Source organism: Apteryx rowi, unplaced genomic scaffold, assembly GCF_003343035.1.
Source record: "Apteryx rowi isolate R43461 unplaced genomic scaffold, aptRow1 scaffold_11, whole genome shotgun sequence".
In the NCBI taxonomy this organism is placed as follows: domain Eukaryota; kingdom Metazoa; phylum Chordata; class Aves; order Apterygiformes; family Apterygidae; genus Apteryx; species Apteryx rowi.
This window is the reverse complement of record NW_020447308.1, coordinates 4,509,565-4,532,176: the sequence shown is the minus strand read 5'-3', so window position 1 is coordinate 4,532,176 and position 22,612 is coordinate 4,509,565. Positions and strand designations below refer to the sequence as shown.

Sequence of the window (22,612 nt, the reverse complement as noted above, 5' to 3'; positions counted from 1 at the left end):
GACTGGTATCTCAGAGTTTTGCTAGTTATCATGCTGTGACTCTTCTGCAGCAATATAGTATAAAGGTAACTTTTGTTGGTTAGGCTGTTTTTGTGATACTAAAACTTAAGTCAAAAGTGGCCAGCTGACCTGCAAAATGAGTTCTTATAGGAATTCCTCCTGGTATAGCTATATTGGTTTATATTTGCCTTAAGTTTTGTTCTGATGCAGCTTTTCTTCTTGTGATAAGCCCTGAACTACTAGTCACCTCGTGTCTGGTGCCAACCCACATGTTTCACCTTGCATTTGGAAAGGAAGGTTCTTTTTCCAATCTAGTTAGCTCATGACTGGAAAGCCCCACAGCACCTGTGTATATGTAATTCAATACCTTTAAAGCCCTTCTCAGGGATGTGAATTGGTCATATTTTAACTGCCTTGAGAAAGCAGGTTACGGCATGAGCTATGTGATTTTTAAGCTATGTAGCTGCCATGTGGGTGAGGGTTCCCTGTTTAAGTTTGAAAGCAGTATCTTCTGTGCAGTTACATGCTTTTCTAACTTAAATCTCTGTTCAAGGCGAGATTTGGGGTTAATGGAAATCTTAGTTTGATTTACTAAAACAGAAACATTACTGTGGAAGACCAGAGGATGTTGAATTTGTTTTGTCAGGCAAAGGATTGTTAGCACAGGATAGTAGGGTCAAGTCTCATATATCATTAAGAGTAATCATACCAGATTTCTCATTTCTCTATGAATTCCTATGGATCTAACTATAACTTCACAATGACTCTAAGTCCTGTTGCTGACCATTAGAAGATGGATGCCATTTTATATTATAATACTCTGTTGGCAGTTTTCTTCTGATGAACTCAAAATAGTCTGGCCTTGTTGGCCAGGCTCTTCAATTAAAAAAGAAGAAGGAGAAGAAAAAAAGCTCAAAATACTTTGAGGAGTGGCGGGTTTCCTAGATTAGTGCCGGATGGCAACTCATCAGGCAGCTAAAAGCATAGTGAAGTCTCCATAAATGTGGGTTGCAGAGCCCAGCCGCATGCTGATTTTTCACTCTGGAAGAATTGGCTGCTTGTCCCTGCAACCTAAGAGTACATCCCATAGGTTTCTGTCAGCCAGTTGCTGAGTCACTTGGATGTGTAGACAACTGTTTTTAAAAAAAATAAATAAAATCATACATACAATGATTTTTTTTTTTAAAGGTGGAGAAGAACAGTCCCCAAGAGAGACAATTTATGTTAAGCTCTATTGTCATCACAGACTGTGAAACAAATTYTGTGTTATTAACAGCTTGTGATCTTAGTCTTCCATTTTTGCTTTAGCAGGCATTAGACTGCAGCTACTGGCATAGAGTTTAAACGTTATTATCACAGTTGAAAAAAAAAATCCCTTTCATGGTTATTGGTCGTAATATGCCACCTACTCACTTCTACGTTATGTATTTTCTATAGAATGGCATGCTCTTGTTTTGTGGTGCTGTCAGAAAAGTGATTCTGCAGGGTAAGAAACTGTGCAGAGTTTTGAAGTCTGTCTTTATGCCCATGAGGATTAAACTTGTCTTTAAGGATCTGGGCTTTACCTGCTTCCTTATGAGGAATTTTTCTTTGACTTCTGCAGTTCTCTCACAAGCTGATAAACTTGACCATATTCCATTTTAGGCTGTGGATCTGAAGTGCTGCGAGATAGAGCTTGTGGGAATTATTCTGGATTTCCTTTCAGCTGGTGCTTCGAACCCTTTTTCTTCCCCTGGAATACACAAAAACATCTCACCAGAGCTTGGGGTGTTCAGGGGGCTCAGACAACGGCTCTCAATGTTCGATATATGCYGGGCAGTAATGAGTGAGGAATTTACTGTAGACCTGATCTTCTGTTAGCTTTTAGGTCTTTTTTTGTCTGTGGCTGAGGCAGGTCAGAGAATCTTGCAGGCATTTTCTAACCTGAGATCCACAGATCAGTGAGTTAAGGGTTTGGTGCTACTTTTACTTGGTGGATAGCCAGCTGTTCTGGGGTGATGATACAAGCTCATCCATTTAAATGTTAATAGTTCTGCAATACCTTCTTCCATTTTTGCTCCGTGTACCCATGAGAACAAACAAAAATCCACTGCCAACTGAGCCACTCWCTCATGTTTATGCTATTTCAGTAGTAGGAGCTAACAGATGCGGCTTCAGAGGAACCCCTGAGGGATGTGGTGGGTCAGTGCAGTCTCAGTGAGAGGATTAATTTGGAGATGACTTTGTCATGAGGGTGCTTTCACGTGAGCTAGGCTAAATCTAGACCCACTTGCTCTGTTGAGCTCTGTAGAGAAGACATCAATCAATTATTCAATTCATTTTATTATCTCCCTGTTTGCTAAGCTGCTGTTTCCCTTGACATTTGAAGCAAAACGTTGGCAGACAAAGCAAGTGAGATGAGGGACAGAAATGTTATTTATTCTGAAAATGTTTTTTTTGTGTAAGCTTCGGGGAAGTTGGAAGAAGTTCATGGAGAGCAGCAATGCCAGAGATACCTTTAGCCAATGACAGTTGCAATTGCAAGAGGAAAAAGGCAAAGCTGGTTTGAGTTCCTGGTGTGGGTGGTAGTCCTTCTCTGTGGTGTTCTCGAGTGTTTTGTTCTGGTCAGGTTGCTAACACAGTGGTCCTTGGATCGGGAATACATAGCAGAGTGGTAAAAGAGTTAAAGCAGAACATATGTGTTTTTCTAAGGGCTATGGTAGGTGATAAAAGCACGCATAGAGAAGGAGAATCCAGTCTCTCTTTAGCTATTTGGGTCAAATTGGTCATTCCCTTGTGACACCACTTTTTCCTTCCAAATCTAGGAGAGAGGATTTCTGTAAAATAGTTAGGAATGAAGAGTGAAACAAGGCAAATTAATGATAACAGAAAATATTTCCTAGAAATGACGGGTTACATTGCAAAATAATCTCTGGTCCCTTGAGTGTTTAGAAGATCACAGCGGTCTAGCTTTGTCCTCCAAAACCTGACTTCTAATTAAATGAACAGAAACCCCAGACCCTCTTCCCAGTCCTTAGACGTGTAAACAAGAATGTCCTCAAGACTTTTAAATTCAAATGGAGACAGCTGGGTTTTTGTTTGGGTTTGAGTATTCCCTTTCACGTTTTGCAAGCTAAAGATGGTAGCGTTGTGCTAGTGCCAGAAACGTAGAAATTGAAATTCAGTTGCAGACTTGCTTAGCAAAAGCTAAAATGGTTAATGTTTTCCAGATCACGGGGCTCCTTTTGTCTTTGTCTTTTTCCTTAAAATAGATGTAACATCAGAGAAGTTTGCTAAAGCAGTTCACGTAACATAGGTGAAGAAAAATGGTTCAATGGTTAGGGAGCCAGCTTGAGTCACGTGATGCAAATTTAGTTCCTTCCTCGTCACTGGTTCTGACATCCCAAGAAGTAGTGCAGAAGCTGGCTTCCCTAGGAAGAGATCTAGTGATTGATGTGACACATGCAGGATAGGTGAGCTTGGAAAATACTGAAATTTTGTGGGAGGTTGTGTAAGTATATTAAAGACACTAAAATATATATTTCATTCATAGTGTCACTATGAAGGCAAAACCAAGAACTTAGTGGGTGGTGGAATCCTGTGTTAATGTAAAGTGTCATAAGAAATCTCTCCAACTGCTGATTTCTGTGAACTCCACATTTAATTTCTTCTTTGCATAGTATGCAATTAAAGAATCCTCAGACTTCTGTAGCGATTTTTTTGTGTCTGCAGATGGTGCAACTATGCTGAAACTCTTCATGGGTTTGAAGGGAAATTATGGTTGCAAATCGGCTCCTTCTCAGTCAAAGGTAAAAACCTTTGCCTTCCAAGCCCTGAAGTGAAACTACGGGAATAAACTGCACGGAAGACCAGGCCATGGACTGCTGTACCTCTCTGACCATTCATTCTGTTCAGAGCTGACTGAATGAGGTCACTTAATTTTTTCCTTGAGGGCTGTATGACAGTCCTGATGGCTTTCTTAAAATGAGCATAATATTTTAGCAGTGAGAAGAATAAGAGGTTAAGGTCAAGTTTTACTTTTCCCTGCTTATAATCTGTATGGGTGTAACTTTTTCAGGTTATTCCCTCTCCATTTCTGCTGATGTGTCTTTCTGCTTCCCTTCTGAACATTTACAGACTTGTAGAAAAGAGCTTCCTTTCAAATCTGCTGAAGGACTTTCCTATATGTTTAGTATCTTTTTCCTAACCTCGTTCAAATAAATTTTTTAGATAACCTAGAGACTGGGATGCTGTCATCAGCAGAAAGTGTTGTTTAACCTTGAAGTGTCTGTGAGGAACTGTTTTGAGCCCTGTGGCTTGTTTTGTTTGGTTGGGKTTTTTTTGTTTGTTTGTTTTGTTTTCCCCTTGTTTGCCAATGTGCCAGACAGGCCCTCTATTGAGTTGATCCAGTTTATAGTAAACATGTCAATACGCAGGCCATCATACAGTATGCAGATCCAAATCCGGCTGGTGCAGTAAACGTGAGAGAGAGGTGGGAACTCTGGAGATGATTGACTTAAAGGACAGTGCATCTGGGATGAGCCCTGCTGGACTGCAGCCTTGCTCAGCAGCTCTTTTGGACCCCCCCCCCTTTTTTTTTTTTTAAAGGACCGGTCATGCATTAAAACTAAAAAACACATGATGAAAAGGAAGTGGCTCTGTAGGGAATAAATAACACCACTGTCTAGAAGATGTGCTGATCTCCCCAAAAGACCCACGGCTCTGAGCTGACGTTACTGAAGGATGACGCGGTCAAGTCGCTTTCATTAGAGGCGTTTGGGCGAGGGCAATGTTACTGCGTTCAGTAACATCAACTCTTAGCTGACCAGAGAGTAGCAGTAGCTGTCTGGAAAAGCAGACCTCTCACTGAAGTGGAGTGCGCTCAGAAAAAAACATTATTGGCAAAGCGAAATTTTTCTCTTTTGGTGGTGGTTGTGTGAGCAAGCTACTCTGCTAAAAATAGAACTAGCCAAGCTTGTTTTTTCTATTAAGCCCTGTAGTTCTTTCTTTGTGTAGGAAATGATCCAGCGATAATGGTAATGTACTGTACTTGTTACCACTGTGTGCAAAATTTCAGGGTAGATGAGAAAGTTGAGCAACCTCATGCCCTCCCTTTCAAAACTTCTGAACCCTGTGGATCGCAAGCTCTTTATCCTCAGAACGGTTACATTTTAAGCTGTGCTTTGAGATCTACTGATGAAAAGTGCTATACAGCAGATGAGTATTTTAACCCCTGGGCAGGAAGACAATATGAAATTAGAGCAATTGCTGTGCCTTCAGCAAGCAGTGTAAGTGGGTTTGTTTGTTAAATGAAAAAGCCGAAGGTATCTAGGCTCCTCATTTAAAATCTTTGCATCTTTGAAAGTAATGAAGCAGAATTTTCACAGAAGGGAAGTCAAAGACGGAAAACAAAGGGAATCATAACTTACTTCGGTAACACGTCGTTAGTACACAAAACAGGAGAAAGGTGAACAGGAGTTGATTTCCAGATTTCTAGTTAGATGTTAATGGCAAGCAGTCTATCCTGATTTTCCTTTCAGAAGTGTAAATGACCACACAGGCTGAACAGTCTCTGTTGCTAGGGAAAGACTGACCCAGCTTGGAGCAGTCTTAGGTTGAAAAGGCCTTAGACTTGCTAAAATGTGTTGTGCTGTGATGTCTCATAGCTGCCTTGGTGCTGCTTTGTCTAAGACCACCTTGTGGTGTTGAGAGCCACGCAGTGATGGTTGCTGCATCTTTAACTTCTGGCTAGTTAAGGCCAGAAGGATAAAGAGACCAGTCAGTGTAGCACAACCTTTCAACATTACCAAAAAAGCAAAAGCAGTGACAATGCTTAAAATGTGAAGAGTTGTATTTTTTGCAAGAAAAACCTTAAAAATGGTGTTTATTTAAAACTTGCTAAATGGAGTAACTGGAAGGAATATAAAATTTGAAAGCAAGAACTATGCTGTGATGAAATGACTCCAGGTTTCTTGTCGGAAATCAACTCTTCTCCCATAAAAACAAGTGTGTGTGAACTGTGGATTCTGCCCTTAGTATCCTTAGTATCAATAACAAATTAGCTGCTGTGGATGTACGTACAACTGTGACAGATGCTGTAGCAAGCAGAAGTTGTGTTACAGGCCAGACACGGAACAGCAGGCTGAGCTGGTTTGCCCTGTGTAGCCTGCCATTTTGCACTAAAAGTGTTTCTTCTGAAACACCGAAAGGCAACAGGCAAGTCCTCCTGGGACAGTTACTGCTCTGAACTAACTAGTGGTTATACAGGGAGAGTAAAGAGCTGCTGCATGGAGCAAGTGATTATTTCATGATTAAATAGTGGGTGTTCCTCGAGGTGCCAACACCAAATTGGTTATTCTCTTCCCCATGTCAAAGTGTATTTTTTATGGTCAAAATGAGCATCAGCAAATCATAGTTAAGGTAGAGAAGAAACTACTAGATCACCTTACTCTGAGCTCTTCATGTCGCAGCTTCACTTCAGTCTGTCGAGTGTGCGCGAACTCAGTACTGTCGAGCTCGCTGCCCGTGTGCAGTGCAGCATTCCTGTGCTCACATCCTCTCTTCTGCTCCTCTGTTCCCCAGGCTGGAGTGGCCCTCGGAAAGCCTCGCCAGGAGATCCTGCCAGATCAAGGAGCAGGCTGCAGGCCACGTTAATTACTCTCGCTGTATGAACCTGTTATCTGCGGCCATTTTTCCTGGTAGTTCCTTGACCCCTTCTCTGTTGCGTGGTAGGCTTGGAGCTCTCCCTCCGGCTGGGAAGGGGCTGCAGGTCCTGCGAAAGGCGGCAGTGTGCAGTGGGTTTGTATTACCTCTGGAAGTTTACATGCCCTGCAGCCTGCCCCTGGGATGCTCTCGGAAGAAAAGAGCACGCTGGGCTTGTTTGATGAAGTTGAATTCTCCCTGACCAAAGCATAACTTCCAGGGAGGCATTCATGTTTACTGAGATAAAGAATTTGTTGCTTCTCTTTGGTATTTGACTGTATTGGGCAGTTGTCTTTTAAACAAATAAATACATATTACTTTTAAGTAAAGAACTAATTTCCCACTCAGAATTGGATGCTTAGTTTAGAAAGAAATCTGAGAAATTGTAGGCAGTTTAGGGAAAGACTTGGAAATCTGTAAGCACCTGAATGAAAGCAGCATAAATCTGACTATCAGTAATCACCCTGGATGTTTATAATCCACCCAAGATCCAAAACTCTTGAGGCAGGGCTGTTAACAGAAACATTGTGGGTTTTTTGTTAGTGACCTAAACATATACTTTAAAGTGAATTTCCGGTTTTGAATTGAACAGAAAGCAAAGGTAAGCTATACTAGTCAAATTTAAAAAGCAATATAAGCAGGAATATCAGAAACTGTTAAATAGGCTATAAATGCCCTGAAGAGCATTGTGTGTGCATTTCTGCCTGTCTGACAGGCCAGCTTGTGTTGCAAGTCCATATATACTTCTCTAAAATGTGATCCAGGGAAGACACAGCACAGCCAAATTGCAACTGTAGTAGGCTTTGAGCTCTGATTAATTTGTTTTTCGTATAATCCCTTTCAGAGCAGCAAACAAAAAGTGAGAAAAAGATGATGCATTATGGTATAATTMACTTCAGTGAACAATGTGAACTTTAAAAGAATCTTAATTAAAAGAAGGAGGGGGGAAGGAAGCAGCAGGACAGAACCATGGCTGAACTTGAATAAACTAAGATGGTTCCCTCCTTCATCTGCTTAAATTGGAACCATTTTTCCCAAATGTCAGCATGGACCAAGGCGCCTTTCCTGTTTCATGTTTGGTGCTCTGCAGTTCTCATTATCTACATGTAGTTCTGCGAAACATAGCTTATTAGATATACTAATATGTTCTTAAATCAAAAATGTCAGCAGCATGCTCATCTGTAAGCAATTTCTAACATTAGAGCCCACTGGACTCTATCCTTTTCCGTATTAAGGGGATGATGTTTCATAATTGAGGCAAGTGAGTACGTACTTTTGCCATAARGTTCAAGAAATCTCATTGATTTATAAAAGCATTAAATATCTAAAATTAAGTAACTTTCAAGCTGAGACAAACATAAAACTAAACAATGACTCTTAAAGCCCGGGCTTGGAATAGACACATGAGCGGGTATATAATACTTTAGTTAAGGTTTGCTGCCATTTCTTTTACAAATTGTTCTTTAGGGTATTATAACTCAACTGTTTTTAAACCCATCACTCTGGAACCCTGCCTACAAAATGTCAGCACAATTGCAAATTTTATTTCCTTAACAAAATAAAAGGCTTGGAGCAGTTAAAGCTTTCTAAAGTTTTATGACAGTAAAATAAATTTTGCTACTCTTGCTTTGCTGTAACAGGAACCATGCTGTTCACCTTGTCTTGCCAGCAGGTAGAGACAAAAACCCAAGCAGTTTAATTGGAGAAACATTGTATTTTGTAACTTTCTCTTTYCTCAAAAGAGGAGAAACCTAATGTCTGAGTGTAAATACACTTTTGTCAGAGCAGGCTGTGCTTTGGGCAGAGTGCGTTGTCTCATGAAGGTGGGTGGGAGGGATGGCTTCTGCAGAAGAAAATTTCAGAAACTGAGAACAAGACTTGGGTACCAGCTTGTTAAAGCAATTTCATCTGGGTTGATAGCATCTTCCCTGCAAATGCAGGAGAGGAGAAGCCCACGTTTTTTCCTCATGTGACCAGTGCATCTATTATCAGATATACTGGCTTGGATTTCTTTAACAGTGTCCCTCTCGCATCTGGCTTCTCTTAAGTGGGTAATAGTAACCCATTCACCTTTGCTCTTTCTTTACCTTTTCCTGAAGTTAGAGCCATGGCACTTACGTAGGCACTAGGATGCAACTGTTCTGTAGTCAGTATGTGCTAAAATGGGAATTTCCTGTCTCGCTGCTCCTGAAGGCCAAGTGTTTCCCTTGGTCCACTAGACTTTTATAGGCTTAAGGAGTGAACTTTCTTGCTCATGCCTGCTTCTAGTGCAGGAAGTCACGTTAAAATAACCTCTGCTTTCAGCCTGGATCTTTACAGAAGGAGGATTAGGTATAGTTTGCATAGAAAACATCTGTTTCTTAGCAAATATCCTGTCCTGTTTTACCATGTCTCTCCAACAAGAAATTGGTATTCTTAYTGTGCGTCTAATGTGCGTGTTATCTGCAGGTGATCCCTTGGGGTGTTACCTGTCTTTAAGTTCTTGTCGGATATTAGGGTTGCTGTGGTTTTAGCGTGTTCATGGTTCTGGATCTTTTGGTAGCTAGTGTTACTAGTCTTAGCTAAGCATTGTGGGACAGCAGGACTGCTTTTTATTACTACAACAATTTCTGAATCTCTGGACAATTTATCTGGACTGAAATTTAAGTTCTTGGCTCCAGTGCTTACGTTTAGACCTATTTCTTGTCTGAGGAAAAGGCAGTGTTAAAGTAATTAAGCCTGACGTGCATAAGAAAAGAACAACCTTTCCACAAAATTGGATTGCTTGGGGTTTATTTAAGTTTATGGTTGCTTAAATAAGTTGGCATTTCACTTTGGTTGCTTACAAACGTCTTATCTATTCTGGGGAATCTTTTTCCATGTTTTCAACAAAAGACCAACTTTGAGAGAGTCCAACAACAACAGCTGTCTACGCTCCATGGTTGCTCTTTGTTTTATATCAAAGTGCATTTTATGCGTCTGATTATTACATTATTGTTACACTTTTCTTCCAGCCCCTTTAAAATGATTATTGTGGTATGGCTCTAATATGGAAAGACCTAATATTTATTAGGGAACAATCTTTTGGGCCATTGTTTCTTTTGAGTGCATTGAGTTTAGTCTGTTCTTTTCAAGGGAAATTCATCACTATGATGCTGTGTGTTCTTGTAAATAAACTTTTCCTATGTTTCTTAGAACTTGAGGAACTTTTTTGGATGTTAGTGACAAATTTACTCAAACGTGGTTCACTGGAACAGGCAAACAGGAATTGCGTGCGTTAGTTACAAGTCTAAACACTTTCTTTTCCTCCCAGTTGCAGTGCAGGAAGTGCTGAGTAGTTTTCTGTGGATTTTGTATTGTTGCTGATCTAATGCAAGACTAAAATTCAAGAATTGGGGCTAGTTTGGCTTGTGAACCTTGGAAGAAAGTGTGACTGGAGAAATCATAAGAACTATATATTTTTTTATATGCTCCTCTTTCTCTTATGTGCATGTACCTTAAGGGAAGAAAATTCCTTAGGAATCTAAGGATCAGTCTATTTTACTTACAACTTGTTGGAAGTCATGTAGCTGAATCACCAGTATGTCAAGATATAATTTGAAGTAAGGTGTGCAGATGCACCTAGTTTATCTCTTGTTGCTCAATGAAATGCAGCTTTCTTTTCAGCATCAATAATAAAACATTTCCCTGTCTGCTGAAGAGCATTGATAGCTTGCAACTCTGTGCTGTTGCCAGTAGCGGTTGTAGCTATCATTAAATGAGATGAGTATTCAGGGTAGGTGTAAATCAAATACTCCTGYCCTGTTTTAAAACTTCAGCCTAACTAAGAAAGTAAAAATTTGATGTCCATCAGAATATTCTACTTAAATTTACAATTTCAGAAGGCTTAAAAACAATTTATTTACTAACTTTGCTTTCTCCTCTTATGTTTTCAGTTTGTGGGCCAAATGTTGACATTCGCAACGATATCCATGAGCTGAAACGCCTAGAGAACTGTACAGTAATTGAAGGTTTCCTTCAAATTCTGCTCATCTCTAAAGCAGAGGATTACCGCAACTTTCGCTTCCCAAAGCTCACTGTCATAACTGATTATTTGCTGCTGTTCCGTGTGGCAGGCTTGGAAAGCCTTAGTGATCTCTTCCCCAACCTCACAGTCATTCGTGGGAGGAATCTCTTCTACAACTATGCCTTGGTTATCTTTGAAATGACAAATCTTAAAGAGATTGGGCTTCACAACTTGCGGAACATAACCCGTGGGGCCATACGGATTGAGAAGAACTCTGACCTGTGTTACCTCTCCACGGTGGACTGGTCTCTCATCCTAGATGCAGTGTCCAATAACTACATCGTTGGGAATAAACCTCCAAAAGAATGTGGGGACTTGTGTCCAGGGACAATGGAAGAGAAGCCATTGTGTGAGAAGACCTCTATTAACAATGAGTACAACTACCGCTGCTGGACCACCAACCACTGCCAGAAAAGTAAGAACTGAATAGATTGTGTGTTCTTTGTTATCTCTTTCCAAAGTAAAGTTTTCATTTAATGTGTTTTTATTTTAGGCTCTTCAGCAACTTAAACTTTTATTCTAGCAGTGTGTAATCCACATAGTGAGCATATCAGTTGTCCAGTTTCCACACAAGTAGATTCCTTCCCAACCAATAAAGAATCATCTCACTTGATTAAAACAAAAAACTTTCGGGGTTACTTCCCCATGAAAAAGATGCAAAGTGTCCAAGTGTAGAATTAAAGCCATTGTAGCAAAGCTGGAACCAGTTTTGCTTCCTTTGAGGACTTGGCAGGAGGTGGCTGTCTCCTCCTCCTCGCCCAAGTGACATTACATGTGTGCCAGAGTCACTGCAGTACTGAAGGTGTTAACTGAACTTGTTTTCACTTTGTGTTCTCTGCCTCCCTTGGTGTGTACCTTCAAAAATTCATATGATAAGCAATTCTGCACATAAGAACTTTTGTACTGAAGTTAGTTTTCCCAGCATGTTCTGCAATTGTAAAGAGCCAATGAAAAAATGGGTGTCTTGACTCTCGGTGAATTTTTCCTTGCCTGTTTTGTTCTTACCTTGCATGAGAGGGTTTATGTCTTTCTGATAGCAAGTATTAGCAAAAACAAAACCTGATCTCTTTGCACTTTTTAAAAATAGAGTAAACAAATACATAGTTTACTCAAATAACATGATTGCATGGCAGGGCTTTTTGAGTTCATCCTGTAACTTTACGAAAGATGAACCCTGCTGTATCACTGGGGCTTAATTACAAGCAGTCGTCACTGGGAGGAACATTTCCTAAATTCAGCCTGGAGTCTTGACCAATGCTGCAATAATGATAGGAAACACCAGAGTGCGAGAGATTATAAAAACAGGAGTTTTGAGGTTAGTTTTGTTTGGGGAAGCTGCTTTTTTTTTCTTCCCTTCTAGTAGCCCATCAGGTGCTTCTGAAGCCTTTCCATTCGATCAGAATTTAAATTAAAGTATCTTGTAGGACAGTGGTAGTTAACACATGCCAAAAAAAAAATCTCTGAAAAAAGGCATTTGTAGTGGTATTCTTCTAGTAATAATTCCTACAGGAAATAAAGTTTGCGTTTAAACGAATGAACAAACCAGAAGACCCATACAACTTACTAGAGGTCCTGTAAACTTGGCTAAGGGGAGGGAAGTGAGCTGTATTAGTTTTTTGCCATATGTTGCTCTGAGTCATTAGGGTTCTGCAGGCCAAATTCTTGTCTCCGTTGAAGGAGTGCAATTCCGTTGTCTACAGATGGTGACCTAGGTGATTCCTGTGCAACTTCATTCCCTTAGTGGTTTGAATGGATGTAACTGGAATGTATTTAATACGATAAAACTGACTTGTTTTCTGTTGTGTGTTCTGGCTATTTGGAATACACAAAAGTGATGTGTGAGAAACTTGTTGACTTTAAAGGGAAATGTTAAAATAATTTGGATCCCAAAAGCATGTGAGAAGAGATCTGTTTAAATAAGATGAGGTCATAGGTAAACTGTGATGGCAGCACTTTTAGGGCAAGGATGTAAGTAATGTTCTTCTTTTCCTACATGCTTTCATCTCCCTTTTGTGGGAGATTGTGAACAAGAAAGCAAGTATTGGGAAAGAGCCTTAAAGTGTTTAAGAGCGCTACATTTTGGAAAAACAATGTAGGTTTAAAGTATCTTAGGATACAGAGCAGAAAAATTACTATGTTCTAATAAATAATAGAGTGGAGAAAGTTGGATCTATTTAGTCTGTTAATCATGATAAGTCGCTAACTTCATGGAGGAAGACTTTAAATTTGCCAGCCATTCATTTACAAGAAAAGCACTGCCATTTCTAAAGAAAAACAAGGGAGGTATAAATGTTCAATTGTTCAAAAGGAAGCTTTTAGTTTATCTTACTAGATAGCTTGAACACGTTTGCAATGAACTCCTGATCTGGAGAGGACTCCACTGTACAAAATTGCACAAGGACATGAAAAAGAATAGAGGCAAGGACTTTAAGTGACTGGATGTTTTTTAATCTGCATTTTCCTACCAATACAGATATGAGATCTGTGTTATTTTCCAGGGAGTTTTTTTTCTAGCGTAATATCTAGTTTAACCCTGACATTCTCCCTGTGCGTCACAGTACTGTTAAATTGAAAACGCTGTCTGTCACTTTGTGTTCATTTAGTTTGCCCTTTTATTTTTCTTCCTGGATCTGTGGTAGGAGTGTATATTAAATCACTTTTGTCCTTGTTCAGGACAGGACAACAGTGAAAGATCTCAAGTTGGTGGGTAAATGTTGTGTGGGAACACTTAGTACTTTAAGTAGCCTGGCTCCTGTTTAATTTTGCCATTGATGAGAAATTGTTTTTGCTTCCTTCTCTTTCTCACTCACAAACAAAGGAAAAAGCCTTTGCTTCCTTCAATATAACTTGTGCAGAAACGACGTTGGGGGAGGAGAGGGTAAAGCTGCAGTGGCGTTTTCGCTGCCCCGGTTCCTGTGTAGCGTACGTTCCTTGACTTCTGAGCGCCGTAAGGCAGCAGGCAGCAACCTCGCTTCGTTTGCCTCCTTTGGAGCCGCAGCATGTTATGCTGGGTTTGGCAAACTACCGTTTCTCTGTCTTGCACCTACGTTTCTTTTGGCATATCAAATGCTGGCTGTATTTCATTCAACTTCTGTGGGTTGCAGGTTCCTACAGAAGCCTCTTTTGAGGTAAGAGGCGAGTCCTGAAGTTGTGTCAGTGATTGGGCTTTGGGGCACAGAGATGGAAAAGATAAAATGTTTGTTTCCAGACACATAAATAAGAGGGTGGCCTTCTCTCTAGCCATTGAGACTGCTGGGAAATATTTATGGAAGCTGCCTGCATCTGCATTAGCGATTGATGTGAGAACCAGATAAAACGTTTCTTCTGTACCCCTTGAAAGAGTAGTCACCGGTGACGTGCTTGCTTTGCCTGTCCATTGATCTACTGTAAAGAAAATATTCATTGTTTTCTGAACTCCCTTTTATGACTAAGCTTGGAAGCTTGCTGCCTTAGTCACTAGGTCTTTATAAGTGTGCGTAAACCAAATATAAATTACAACCTTTAAAGCCTGCCTGGAAATTTAGGATCCATGGTCTGTCATAATCTCTGTGTTGAGCTTCCTGAACGAGCCCAGCTAGCTCTGCCCAAGCCCCTTCTGTGTTTGAGGCCATGAGAAATGAAGKGGGCAAACTGTTTAGGTGGAAAAGTAATGGCAAAACCCGTGGTAATCCATGTATAAAATATATGGTATACAGATGGGATGTTTTGTTTTGTTTTTTTTTCTTAACCTCAACTTAGTTATTCCTCCCTCTCTGTCCCTGCCCTGTTGAACTTGGAGACCTTCTCTGTCAAGTATTAGCAGAAACTCACCCCTTCCCACTCAGATGAAAGAAGGATTAGTGCTCAGGTGGTCTGCGGAGGACAGGCAGCTGTTATGAAAGGGTGGTGGCTTCAACTCCGACGAGGAGAGCGCAGTCCGGGAGTCCGGATCCTCCCTTTGTGAGGCAGCAAATTACAGTGCTGGACGAAGGGGATGGAGCAACTGGGTTCCTCCAAAAACAATTAAGGTGAATGTGTGAAGTGCACGAGGGACCTTTGGAATTAAGTTTGCCACTGACATAAAAAAAAAAAATGTAGCTTTACTTTGACTTTATGGAGAGAACATGGATTAGGGCTGTAAGCGTAGGGGTTGATTTGTTTTAAGAGGTGAATTTGAAATGAAAAAACAATAGTTCATGTGGACTGTGCTTTGCAATACTACTGGGGAAAACTTTCAGCTTCCAAATGTGTGAAACTGAAGACCACAGAAAAGGCATGTGAGGATTTGGAGGCTGATAAGGAAGCAGATGGCAGCTGAGCACAAAATGTTTTTAATGAAAATGTATCCTTATTCCCTCTTGAATTGGTTTGACAGTGGCCTGAAAAGATGGTGTATGTGGGGGAGCAGGGAACAGGAGGGAAAGAATGACAGTGAGTGGGAAGAGTGGTCCATATGTACCTTCTACTAAAATGTTTAAACATATGGAGGCAGTAACATGATGTATTCTCACAAATATTCGGAATCTGCTCCTGTTTGTTTACACGGAGCTCAAAAGATAATGCAGTCGAACGGTATCGTTTGACATAGCTTCATTGACTTCTGCAGCGCTTACCAGCGCGCACCATGTGGGAACTGGCGCCCTGTTGATTCAGCAGAAAACATGTGCTGGGATTTTGTTCCCTCCTTCCTTCTTGCTTTCTCCTCTCTGAGGAGTATTCAGTGTACGTTCCCTGTCCTTTAGAAATATTGAACGTATGTGAACTATGCAGACATGAATAGAGAGAGAGAGAGGAGCAAACTGGGAGCCGGAGGTGCTGAATCAGATCGTCTTTGTTTTGTTTTAAATTACATCTACTTGCTTTGTTTTGTTTGTTTGCTGCTTCATTTATATATATATTTTTTTCTTACCCTGAAATATAATAGAAATTGCCTATACCAGAAGAGGAAAATATGCTTTAAAAGTCTTATTTCTTTAACAAGCAAATTTGATGCCATATAATGTTAAGTGAAGCTAGTACATAAACATAGATCCTACCTCCCTTGGGTTAGGAAAAAAAAAAAAGTATCATATAAACCTGAAAATATTTTGAAATGGACAGGTTGTTTGTCCATTTGGTTGTTACRCAAACTCTCCAGCAAATAAACATCTCCTGAAAGGAATAAACAAAGGGTAGAAAAAAAATTGTAAAAAGGCGCAGTTGGTGTTGCTGAGTTAGAAAAATCTGGAGCACGTTAAAAAATTTTTGTTAGTGTTTCGTTCTGAATGAAGTTTTTTCCTGACTTTCGCTCCCCTCCTGAGAAGCCTGCTCTCCAGCCAAAGGTTTCCCAGAATTTTTATTATGGCTTGAGAGCATATTTAATTAGTGAGCTGGAATGGCCGCAGAGCAGCTCAGGCCAATCTGCAGTTAATTACTGTAGCAGTGGTTTATATTCTGAGAAAACAGCTAAAATTAAACAAACGTATACTTGCCATTTTTCTTTGTTCTCTAACAACGTTCTGGGGAGCGAATGTCTTGAATCTTGCAGCCTGCACTAGGCACCAAACACTAGGTGCTATTGTTTCATACCCGCCTTGGCTTACTGGTTTCATGTGGCATAAAAATATGCCATTTTGAGAGGACTCTAAATTTTAGAGTTTTGTTTTGCAGTATTAAAGGCTTGATGCAATTAATACATCAATGAGAGTTTGTTGCAGGGTAAAGTTTAATAAAAAATACCTTTTCTTTTAATTTGGATATTTTGCCCACTTTTTGGAATAAAGAATAAAACCTTGAAATTGTAAGTTTTAAAAAAATAAACAATAGAAATGTTCTTAGGGTTTTTGAAAATACCTTATGTCTCTTTTGCATGCATTCGCACACCCTTTTTTCTTCCCTCACAACATATTATTTATTATTATTATTTATTATTTATTATTTATTATTTATTATTTATTATTATTTATTATTATTTATTATTATTTATTATTTATTATTATTTATTATTATTTATTATTATTTATTATTATTTATTATTATTTATTATTATTTATTATTATTTATTATTATTATTGCTTAGACTTGCCTTATCTTTGTCTATCCAAAGATGTACTTATGTTTACTGGGTGATGTGTAGCTGTTTTCTAGTGACCATCCACACTTCAAACTATCGGGGAAAATCATTTCTTCTGGTATCCTTTTTGATAAGGGAGTGGGGGAGAAATCCATATGTTGTGGAATAGCACAGTAGACATTGCCATGATTTGAGTGGGCATGCACTGCCTTGCAAATAATAGTCACAAACTCGCTCCAGCTAGAAAGCGCAGACAGGATTTTCTGTGCTTTGTGTAAAAGCCTGTTATAGATGCAATGGAACAAGAACACACTGCGATTGAAACCTGCCTGGGCTGAAGGCCCTTCAGAGCAATACCGTGCCTGTCTTGCGTGGCGTCAGGTCTCTGCCTCAGGAAATTTTGAAATCACGAGTATGATTTTCTTTTTTCTTTTTTTTATTGCTGCTACAATATGGATTTACTTGGTGCCAAACAATTGCTTCACTGTCAGAAAAAACTGCAGCTCACTTAGAGCAAATATTCATTCCCTGCTTTTAAGAGTTGCGTGTGTGTTAATTCCTCAGTTCAGCTTCTCCTGGTGCTCTGTGGTTAAGGGCAGGGAGGAAAACAGTGCCCGTGCTTTTTACAGAAAGATATAAAAGGATCGCTATATTGTCACACGTACAGCGTGCAACCTTTCAATGTGAAAGAAATCCTTGGCTAACCTCGCGTTTTATTCAGGCTGCTGGGAAGAGGGAACCGGCCTCGTAGCCTGAGGGGCCTGAGGCTGCGCACCGGAAGGGGACGGGAAGATGTCTCTGATCACATGCTGTGAGGGTCCCTAAGATGTTGCTTATTTATTTCTAGGCTTTAAAAAGTACTCTAAAACCTCTCTAATGACCTAAGGTACTTTCAAAGGTACTTTATTGATGATGCTTCAGAATTTTGATAATCTGATGTTAGCTGGAATTGGGAACAGAATGCTTTTGGTTTTACTTGAAACACTTATGCTGTTCTTAAGAACTTGCTTTCTTCTTAGAAGAGATTGAGGGTGATAGTTGTTTACAGAAGTTTTTTTGTTGTGCCATGTTAAATCTTTGAAATTATGTATGTATCTAAACTTGAACCTGATCTTTGGCTAATCTGCCTAACATAAACTTCCAGGCATCATTGATATATGTATTAGACAAATATCTGATAATAGAATAGACAGTTGTGTTGGATAGTTGACAACATGAAGCATAAGGCTTTAATTTTACAATAAATTTGAAAAACAACCGGGATCAGGGAATAGGTAGCAGTGTTATAGGGGAAAATGTCAGGGAAATGTCAAGTGTAAAACCAAAAGAAAGCTGTGTTTTTGCAAATATTGCAGAAACAGCAGAAACTCAGCCTGGCTTAGCATTTTGTGCAATTCTCTGTATCTGTGACTCTTAAGCACGCAAGGAGTCCTGTTAGCAGAGGGTTGCTTGCTTTCCTGTGGACTTCTGTTTTGAGGGTCTGATATCTAAATAGGGGTAAGCTTGAGCCACAGTCTTTTTATCTTGGTGGGGTCCCTAAAAATATCTGTTCTTTGCCCAGCTGCCCATTTTCATGGAGTGCTTAGAAACGTGTCTTTTGTGAAGACTGATTTGCCATAGAACTTGGCTGAAACTGGCCGAAGGAGGTTTGGAGGTGGGCATGTGAGCAAGCTCACCGAACTTCCCGGGCTGCTTTCCATAGGAAACAAAGGTAAAACTCAGTCTGATAGAGTCAGCCCTGAATAGAAATCGTGTCCTCTAAGACTTTGAATAGTAGGTGCCATTTTTCTTTTCGTTTCTCTCCTGAACACACGTGAACGTAGGGATGCATCGTCCTTAAGCATTTTCATAAATTGTCTTCATGTGGCAGACTAGTTCTTCAGTGTTAAACAGTGATGAAGCAGCCTTTGTTTAGCCTTCCTTCCCACTAATAGTGTGATTTCCTTCTTAAGTCTGTTTATGGATCTGAGAATCAGCCTGTAATAAATAGATGCTTGAATAATAGTATGTTAATACAGATTGCTGAATTGCCTCTTTATTTATTTATTTTTTTTAAACTAAGGGAAACTCAGCCCAGTTCAGTTGTAGAGTGTCTCTTTCTCCCCCTCCCCGTTGCAGTTTTCAGGGTTTGGAATGGCATGTGCATGTGCTATCAGCGCAGCTCCAAAAATGATTTAGCAAGTGGTTTGCCCACCGTAAGATGGTAAAGATCTGAGGTACTCATATTCTGGGTTTTTAAGCCTAAAAGTCTGAGTTCACAAAGTTGTATGGCATTCTTTCACTTTCCTTGTTTACAGTTTCTTACTGGGCAAAGTGAACTTGTAGTTACCTGCCCAAAGCATAGTTCTGTGTGCCCTGGCTAATGATTAAATACATTTGTATAGCCCTTGACAACGTAGGCGAGAATGAATTCAGGCGCATGACTTGAGAATCCCTAATAGAAAATCTGATGGCTTTTTGGAATTTTCTCGCCGATTCTCGTGTTCAGAGTGGTCCAAGAGGCAACTCAAAGTTCTCTTTGCTAGTTAAAGTGCAGCCTGTGCTCTTTGGTGGATCAAACTTCTAGCTTGTATACCAGTGTGACCTTCCTAATGTGTTTTTTTCCTTGTTGCAACATATTTGGTTTATAGGCGCTTAACTGTTCCCTTCTTAATAAACAGTGTTCTATAACTATTTTCTCATCTCTTTCCAGCATTCTTATCATCCCTCTAAAGCAGCTTTTCTAACTTTTAACTAGTGTAACTCAGTTGAGGGGTCTGTTTCTCCCATTTTTTTATTTTTTTTTTTCAGTTGAGTGAGGGATATATAACCTTTCAGATGATTAAAGGTTATAGTTTTGGGAAATGATGCCATTTAGGAAGCATGTTTGAAGTGTTGAGCGTGCAGAGAAAGTCTTTTATATCAGTGCAGGCCTTGGGAGGAGGAGATGTTTTTCTATGTATAGAAACTTCCCGTTTAGGATGGCAGGAGAAGGTTGCTGGGGGACTGCCTGTCTCTTTAAGTGGGTTTATAATTGGCTAGGAATTTTTGTCAGCTTAGTCACTGCAGCATTCAGCGGATGAGGGAAAAAAACCACAGGCCCCAACCGTTACGGCCGTGGATAGGCTCTGTCATCCCAAAGGAATGCATGTGAACAAAACACTTTGTGCGGTGCAACCGTTGGCCTAAACAGTATTGCATTCTTAGAGCAGGCTCTGAGTCACATGGAGCAGATGGATTGTTTCACTAAAATGGAAGTTATGTATCACTGAGCGCTCAGATGGAGCTTTCAAGTGTGGTTCAAATAGGTCATGATATGGGTGTGGTGGAGGGGCGTTAGGGTTTAAAAGAAAATAAAAAAAATCCCCCAAAATAAGGAATTCGGCTCCTTGTTCTGTAGTTGAAATTGTTTTTGTGGCATTAGAAAGGCAGGACAAATTTCAGCTTTGTTGATCAGTGGGTTGGTACACCAGTCTAAAGATCTCTGTGTAGATGTCAGACAAGTGTGGTGGTAATTCGGAGGCGTATCTCAGTGTATATGTCAGTAACGGCCATTTCTGAAATGCTCCAAAATGTAACCTAGCTGTTTTCCTCGGGTGAACAATATCTGGGAAGCTTTATGCGACACAGACTGTTCTAGAGAAAGTTCTGTTTTGTAGGAGAAAAAAATCAAAAAACCTATTGGGCTCTTCCCACACTGAAGGCAGCTGTTCAACGCTTCCTCCCTAACCCTGCCCAGCCGCTCGCCCCAGAGCAGATCTTCAGGCCATTCTCCTATCTAGTGCACACGGTATATTGATTACTGAGAGGCTTAGCTCTGTCTCTGTGGGTGGTGTTACCCTGTATTTGGTTTTATCTTTTCCCTTTGAGGGATTTGAAATGATCTGATAGGAGGGATGCCAGTCTCTAAAGTCTGGAGAGGAGGAGTTGTGACTTCTGGCTAAAACAAATTCAGAGCTGTCAAGTGATTTTTTTTTTTTTTTTTTTTTTTCCCCCTCCCCTCCCTGTTTGTGGGGAATCCTTTTGAAAGAATGGTATGGGATTTGACAGAAAACCAGGGGCTCCAGTTGGTAGATACGGACAACTGCTCCCATTTGGCAGGCTCTTGGTGTTTGGAGTGAAGCAGGTTTGGAGGTCTTAATCCACTTATCACTAAAGCAGGTGTTTCCTTCAGAATTAGGTCCTCCGCACGTAGTATTAATTGAATCTTGGATCATCACAGCACAAAGGGCAAGCGTTGACTAAATTCCCTTCCATCCCTGCAGTTTTCCTCAGGAAGGCAGCATGTGTATAGGAACTATCTTTTAGAGAAGACACTTTACTTTTTAAGTGCTTGAGGAAGGCTGTTTGGCAGAATCAGAATTGACTGGTCCATGTGAAACACTACATGGGCAACCAAAATTGCCGTGACTCACTGTCTACTGTGTCTTTTGTGATCTGAGAGTCTGGGATAAAATACTGCCTGAGCGTTACAGAGAAAAGCCAGTATGCAAATCCTGAACACGGAGCTGAAGCATTCTCCCTCTTCCACTCACTGCAGTTGTTTCCCTCTTATAGAAGAGGAATTAAAATGATTGGTAATACTGGCTCCAGAAAATGAAGAGTGGTGGCAGGGGAAGCAAAAGCCTTCTCCAGCAAACCCCCAGAACCACTGTAGACAATTTTTTTTCTTTTTTTTCCTAATTCAAGAACTGCTTTAGAATCAAGTTGCTTACAAGAGAATATAAGTAATTGGAATAGATCCTACAGGTGGAAAAAATCATAATCTTTCTAGGCAAAGATTTTATTCATTTCTGTCCTTAGGAAGCTTCTTTGTACTGATGGCATTGCCTGCATGTGTCAGGTTATCTTTTAGTAGAAAACTGTTATTTTTAGAGTGGGGAATGCAGTGGAAGTCTTTCAGTACAGCAGCGCCTGATGAAATGAGTAGGCTAGTGAAAGCTGTGGAGATCGCAGGTCCCAGCCTGTAGTTTCTTGTGATTTGAGCACTGCTGCCTGCTCTAAATGGAACGTTGTCCTCCGTGAGGTGACGTTGCTGTAGAGCGGCTCGAGTGGCACCACGTTAATCATATTGCGATCGACCTGCTGTGTCCCTGGTGTGCCACTAGTGCTTTGGGTACAGTGTGCATGTCCTTCCTGGTCAGGTAAACTCAACATCCTGCATGGAGTACCTGAAAGCTTCAAACTGTGAAGCTTTCTTGTTTTTCTTATCCACTTACTAAATATTTATTAAAATGGTAACTGGGATGAGGGAAGAGGAGGGAAATACACTGAAGAAGACTGGGCTTACCAGTCACCATAAGTGGTGCAAAGCTTTGTGCACATCCTCCAAGATAGGATTGTTTACTTAAAGCACACTTAATAAACAATATCTGTAATACGGTTACTTCACTGAAATTGCACGGTATGAAGTAAAGATGGTTGCTTCTCTGTACGTGTTGAGTGGATTGCATGATCTGACCTGTATGTGAGGGTGCTCTCTGGATGAAGAATGTCATGAGCAAGTAGACTGCTATTTTGCAATGTTACCCTACTCTTTCTTCTAGTATCCAGGAGACATTGGGATTGGTGTGAATAACTCAGTGCCATGCCTGCTTAAACACAATGCCTTGAAACAGGAGTTTAAAAAAAAACAACACCACCTCCAACAAAAACCCTTACTAGCAGACGCGGAAAGAAAATGAGGGTGTCTCCCGTGTCTGTGTTCAGGGCAGCAACTTAAAAGCAAACGTGGTATCGTGCTTGAATTCTAGCAAGCTGTATCCCTGTGTTCCTTTTGTGGCCTCTGCCTTTGCTGTCCTCCCCTTCCAGGAGGCATTTGAGAGCCTGGAAGCCGGCCCTTTGCCTGCTTGCTCCTTATCGCTGCTCCCAGCGAC

At 40.4% G+C, this 22,612-nt stretch overlaps 1 protein-coding gene across 2 annotated transcripts in view; it reads left to right on the top strand.

The window, feature by feature from the left end:
- Positions 1 to 22,612, top strand: part of IGF1R (insulin like growth factor 1 receptor) — a 191,112-nt gene that overhangs the window by 22,419 nt on the left and 146,081 nt on the right. The window contains exons 2-3 of one of the 2 annotated variants that reach the window (XM_026074257.1): positions 6,562 to 6,677; positions 10,596 to 11,141. In XM_026074257.1, coding sequence (XP_025930042.1) covers positions 6,647 to 6,677; positions 10,596 to 11,141 — 577 coding nt within the window. In that variant the 5' untranslated portion in view covers positions 6,562 to 6,646. The remainder of the gene's footprint in view (positions 1 to 6,561; positions 6,678 to 10,595; positions 11,142 to 22,612) is intronic. The other variant, XM_026074249.1, reaches the window with a different exon arrangement.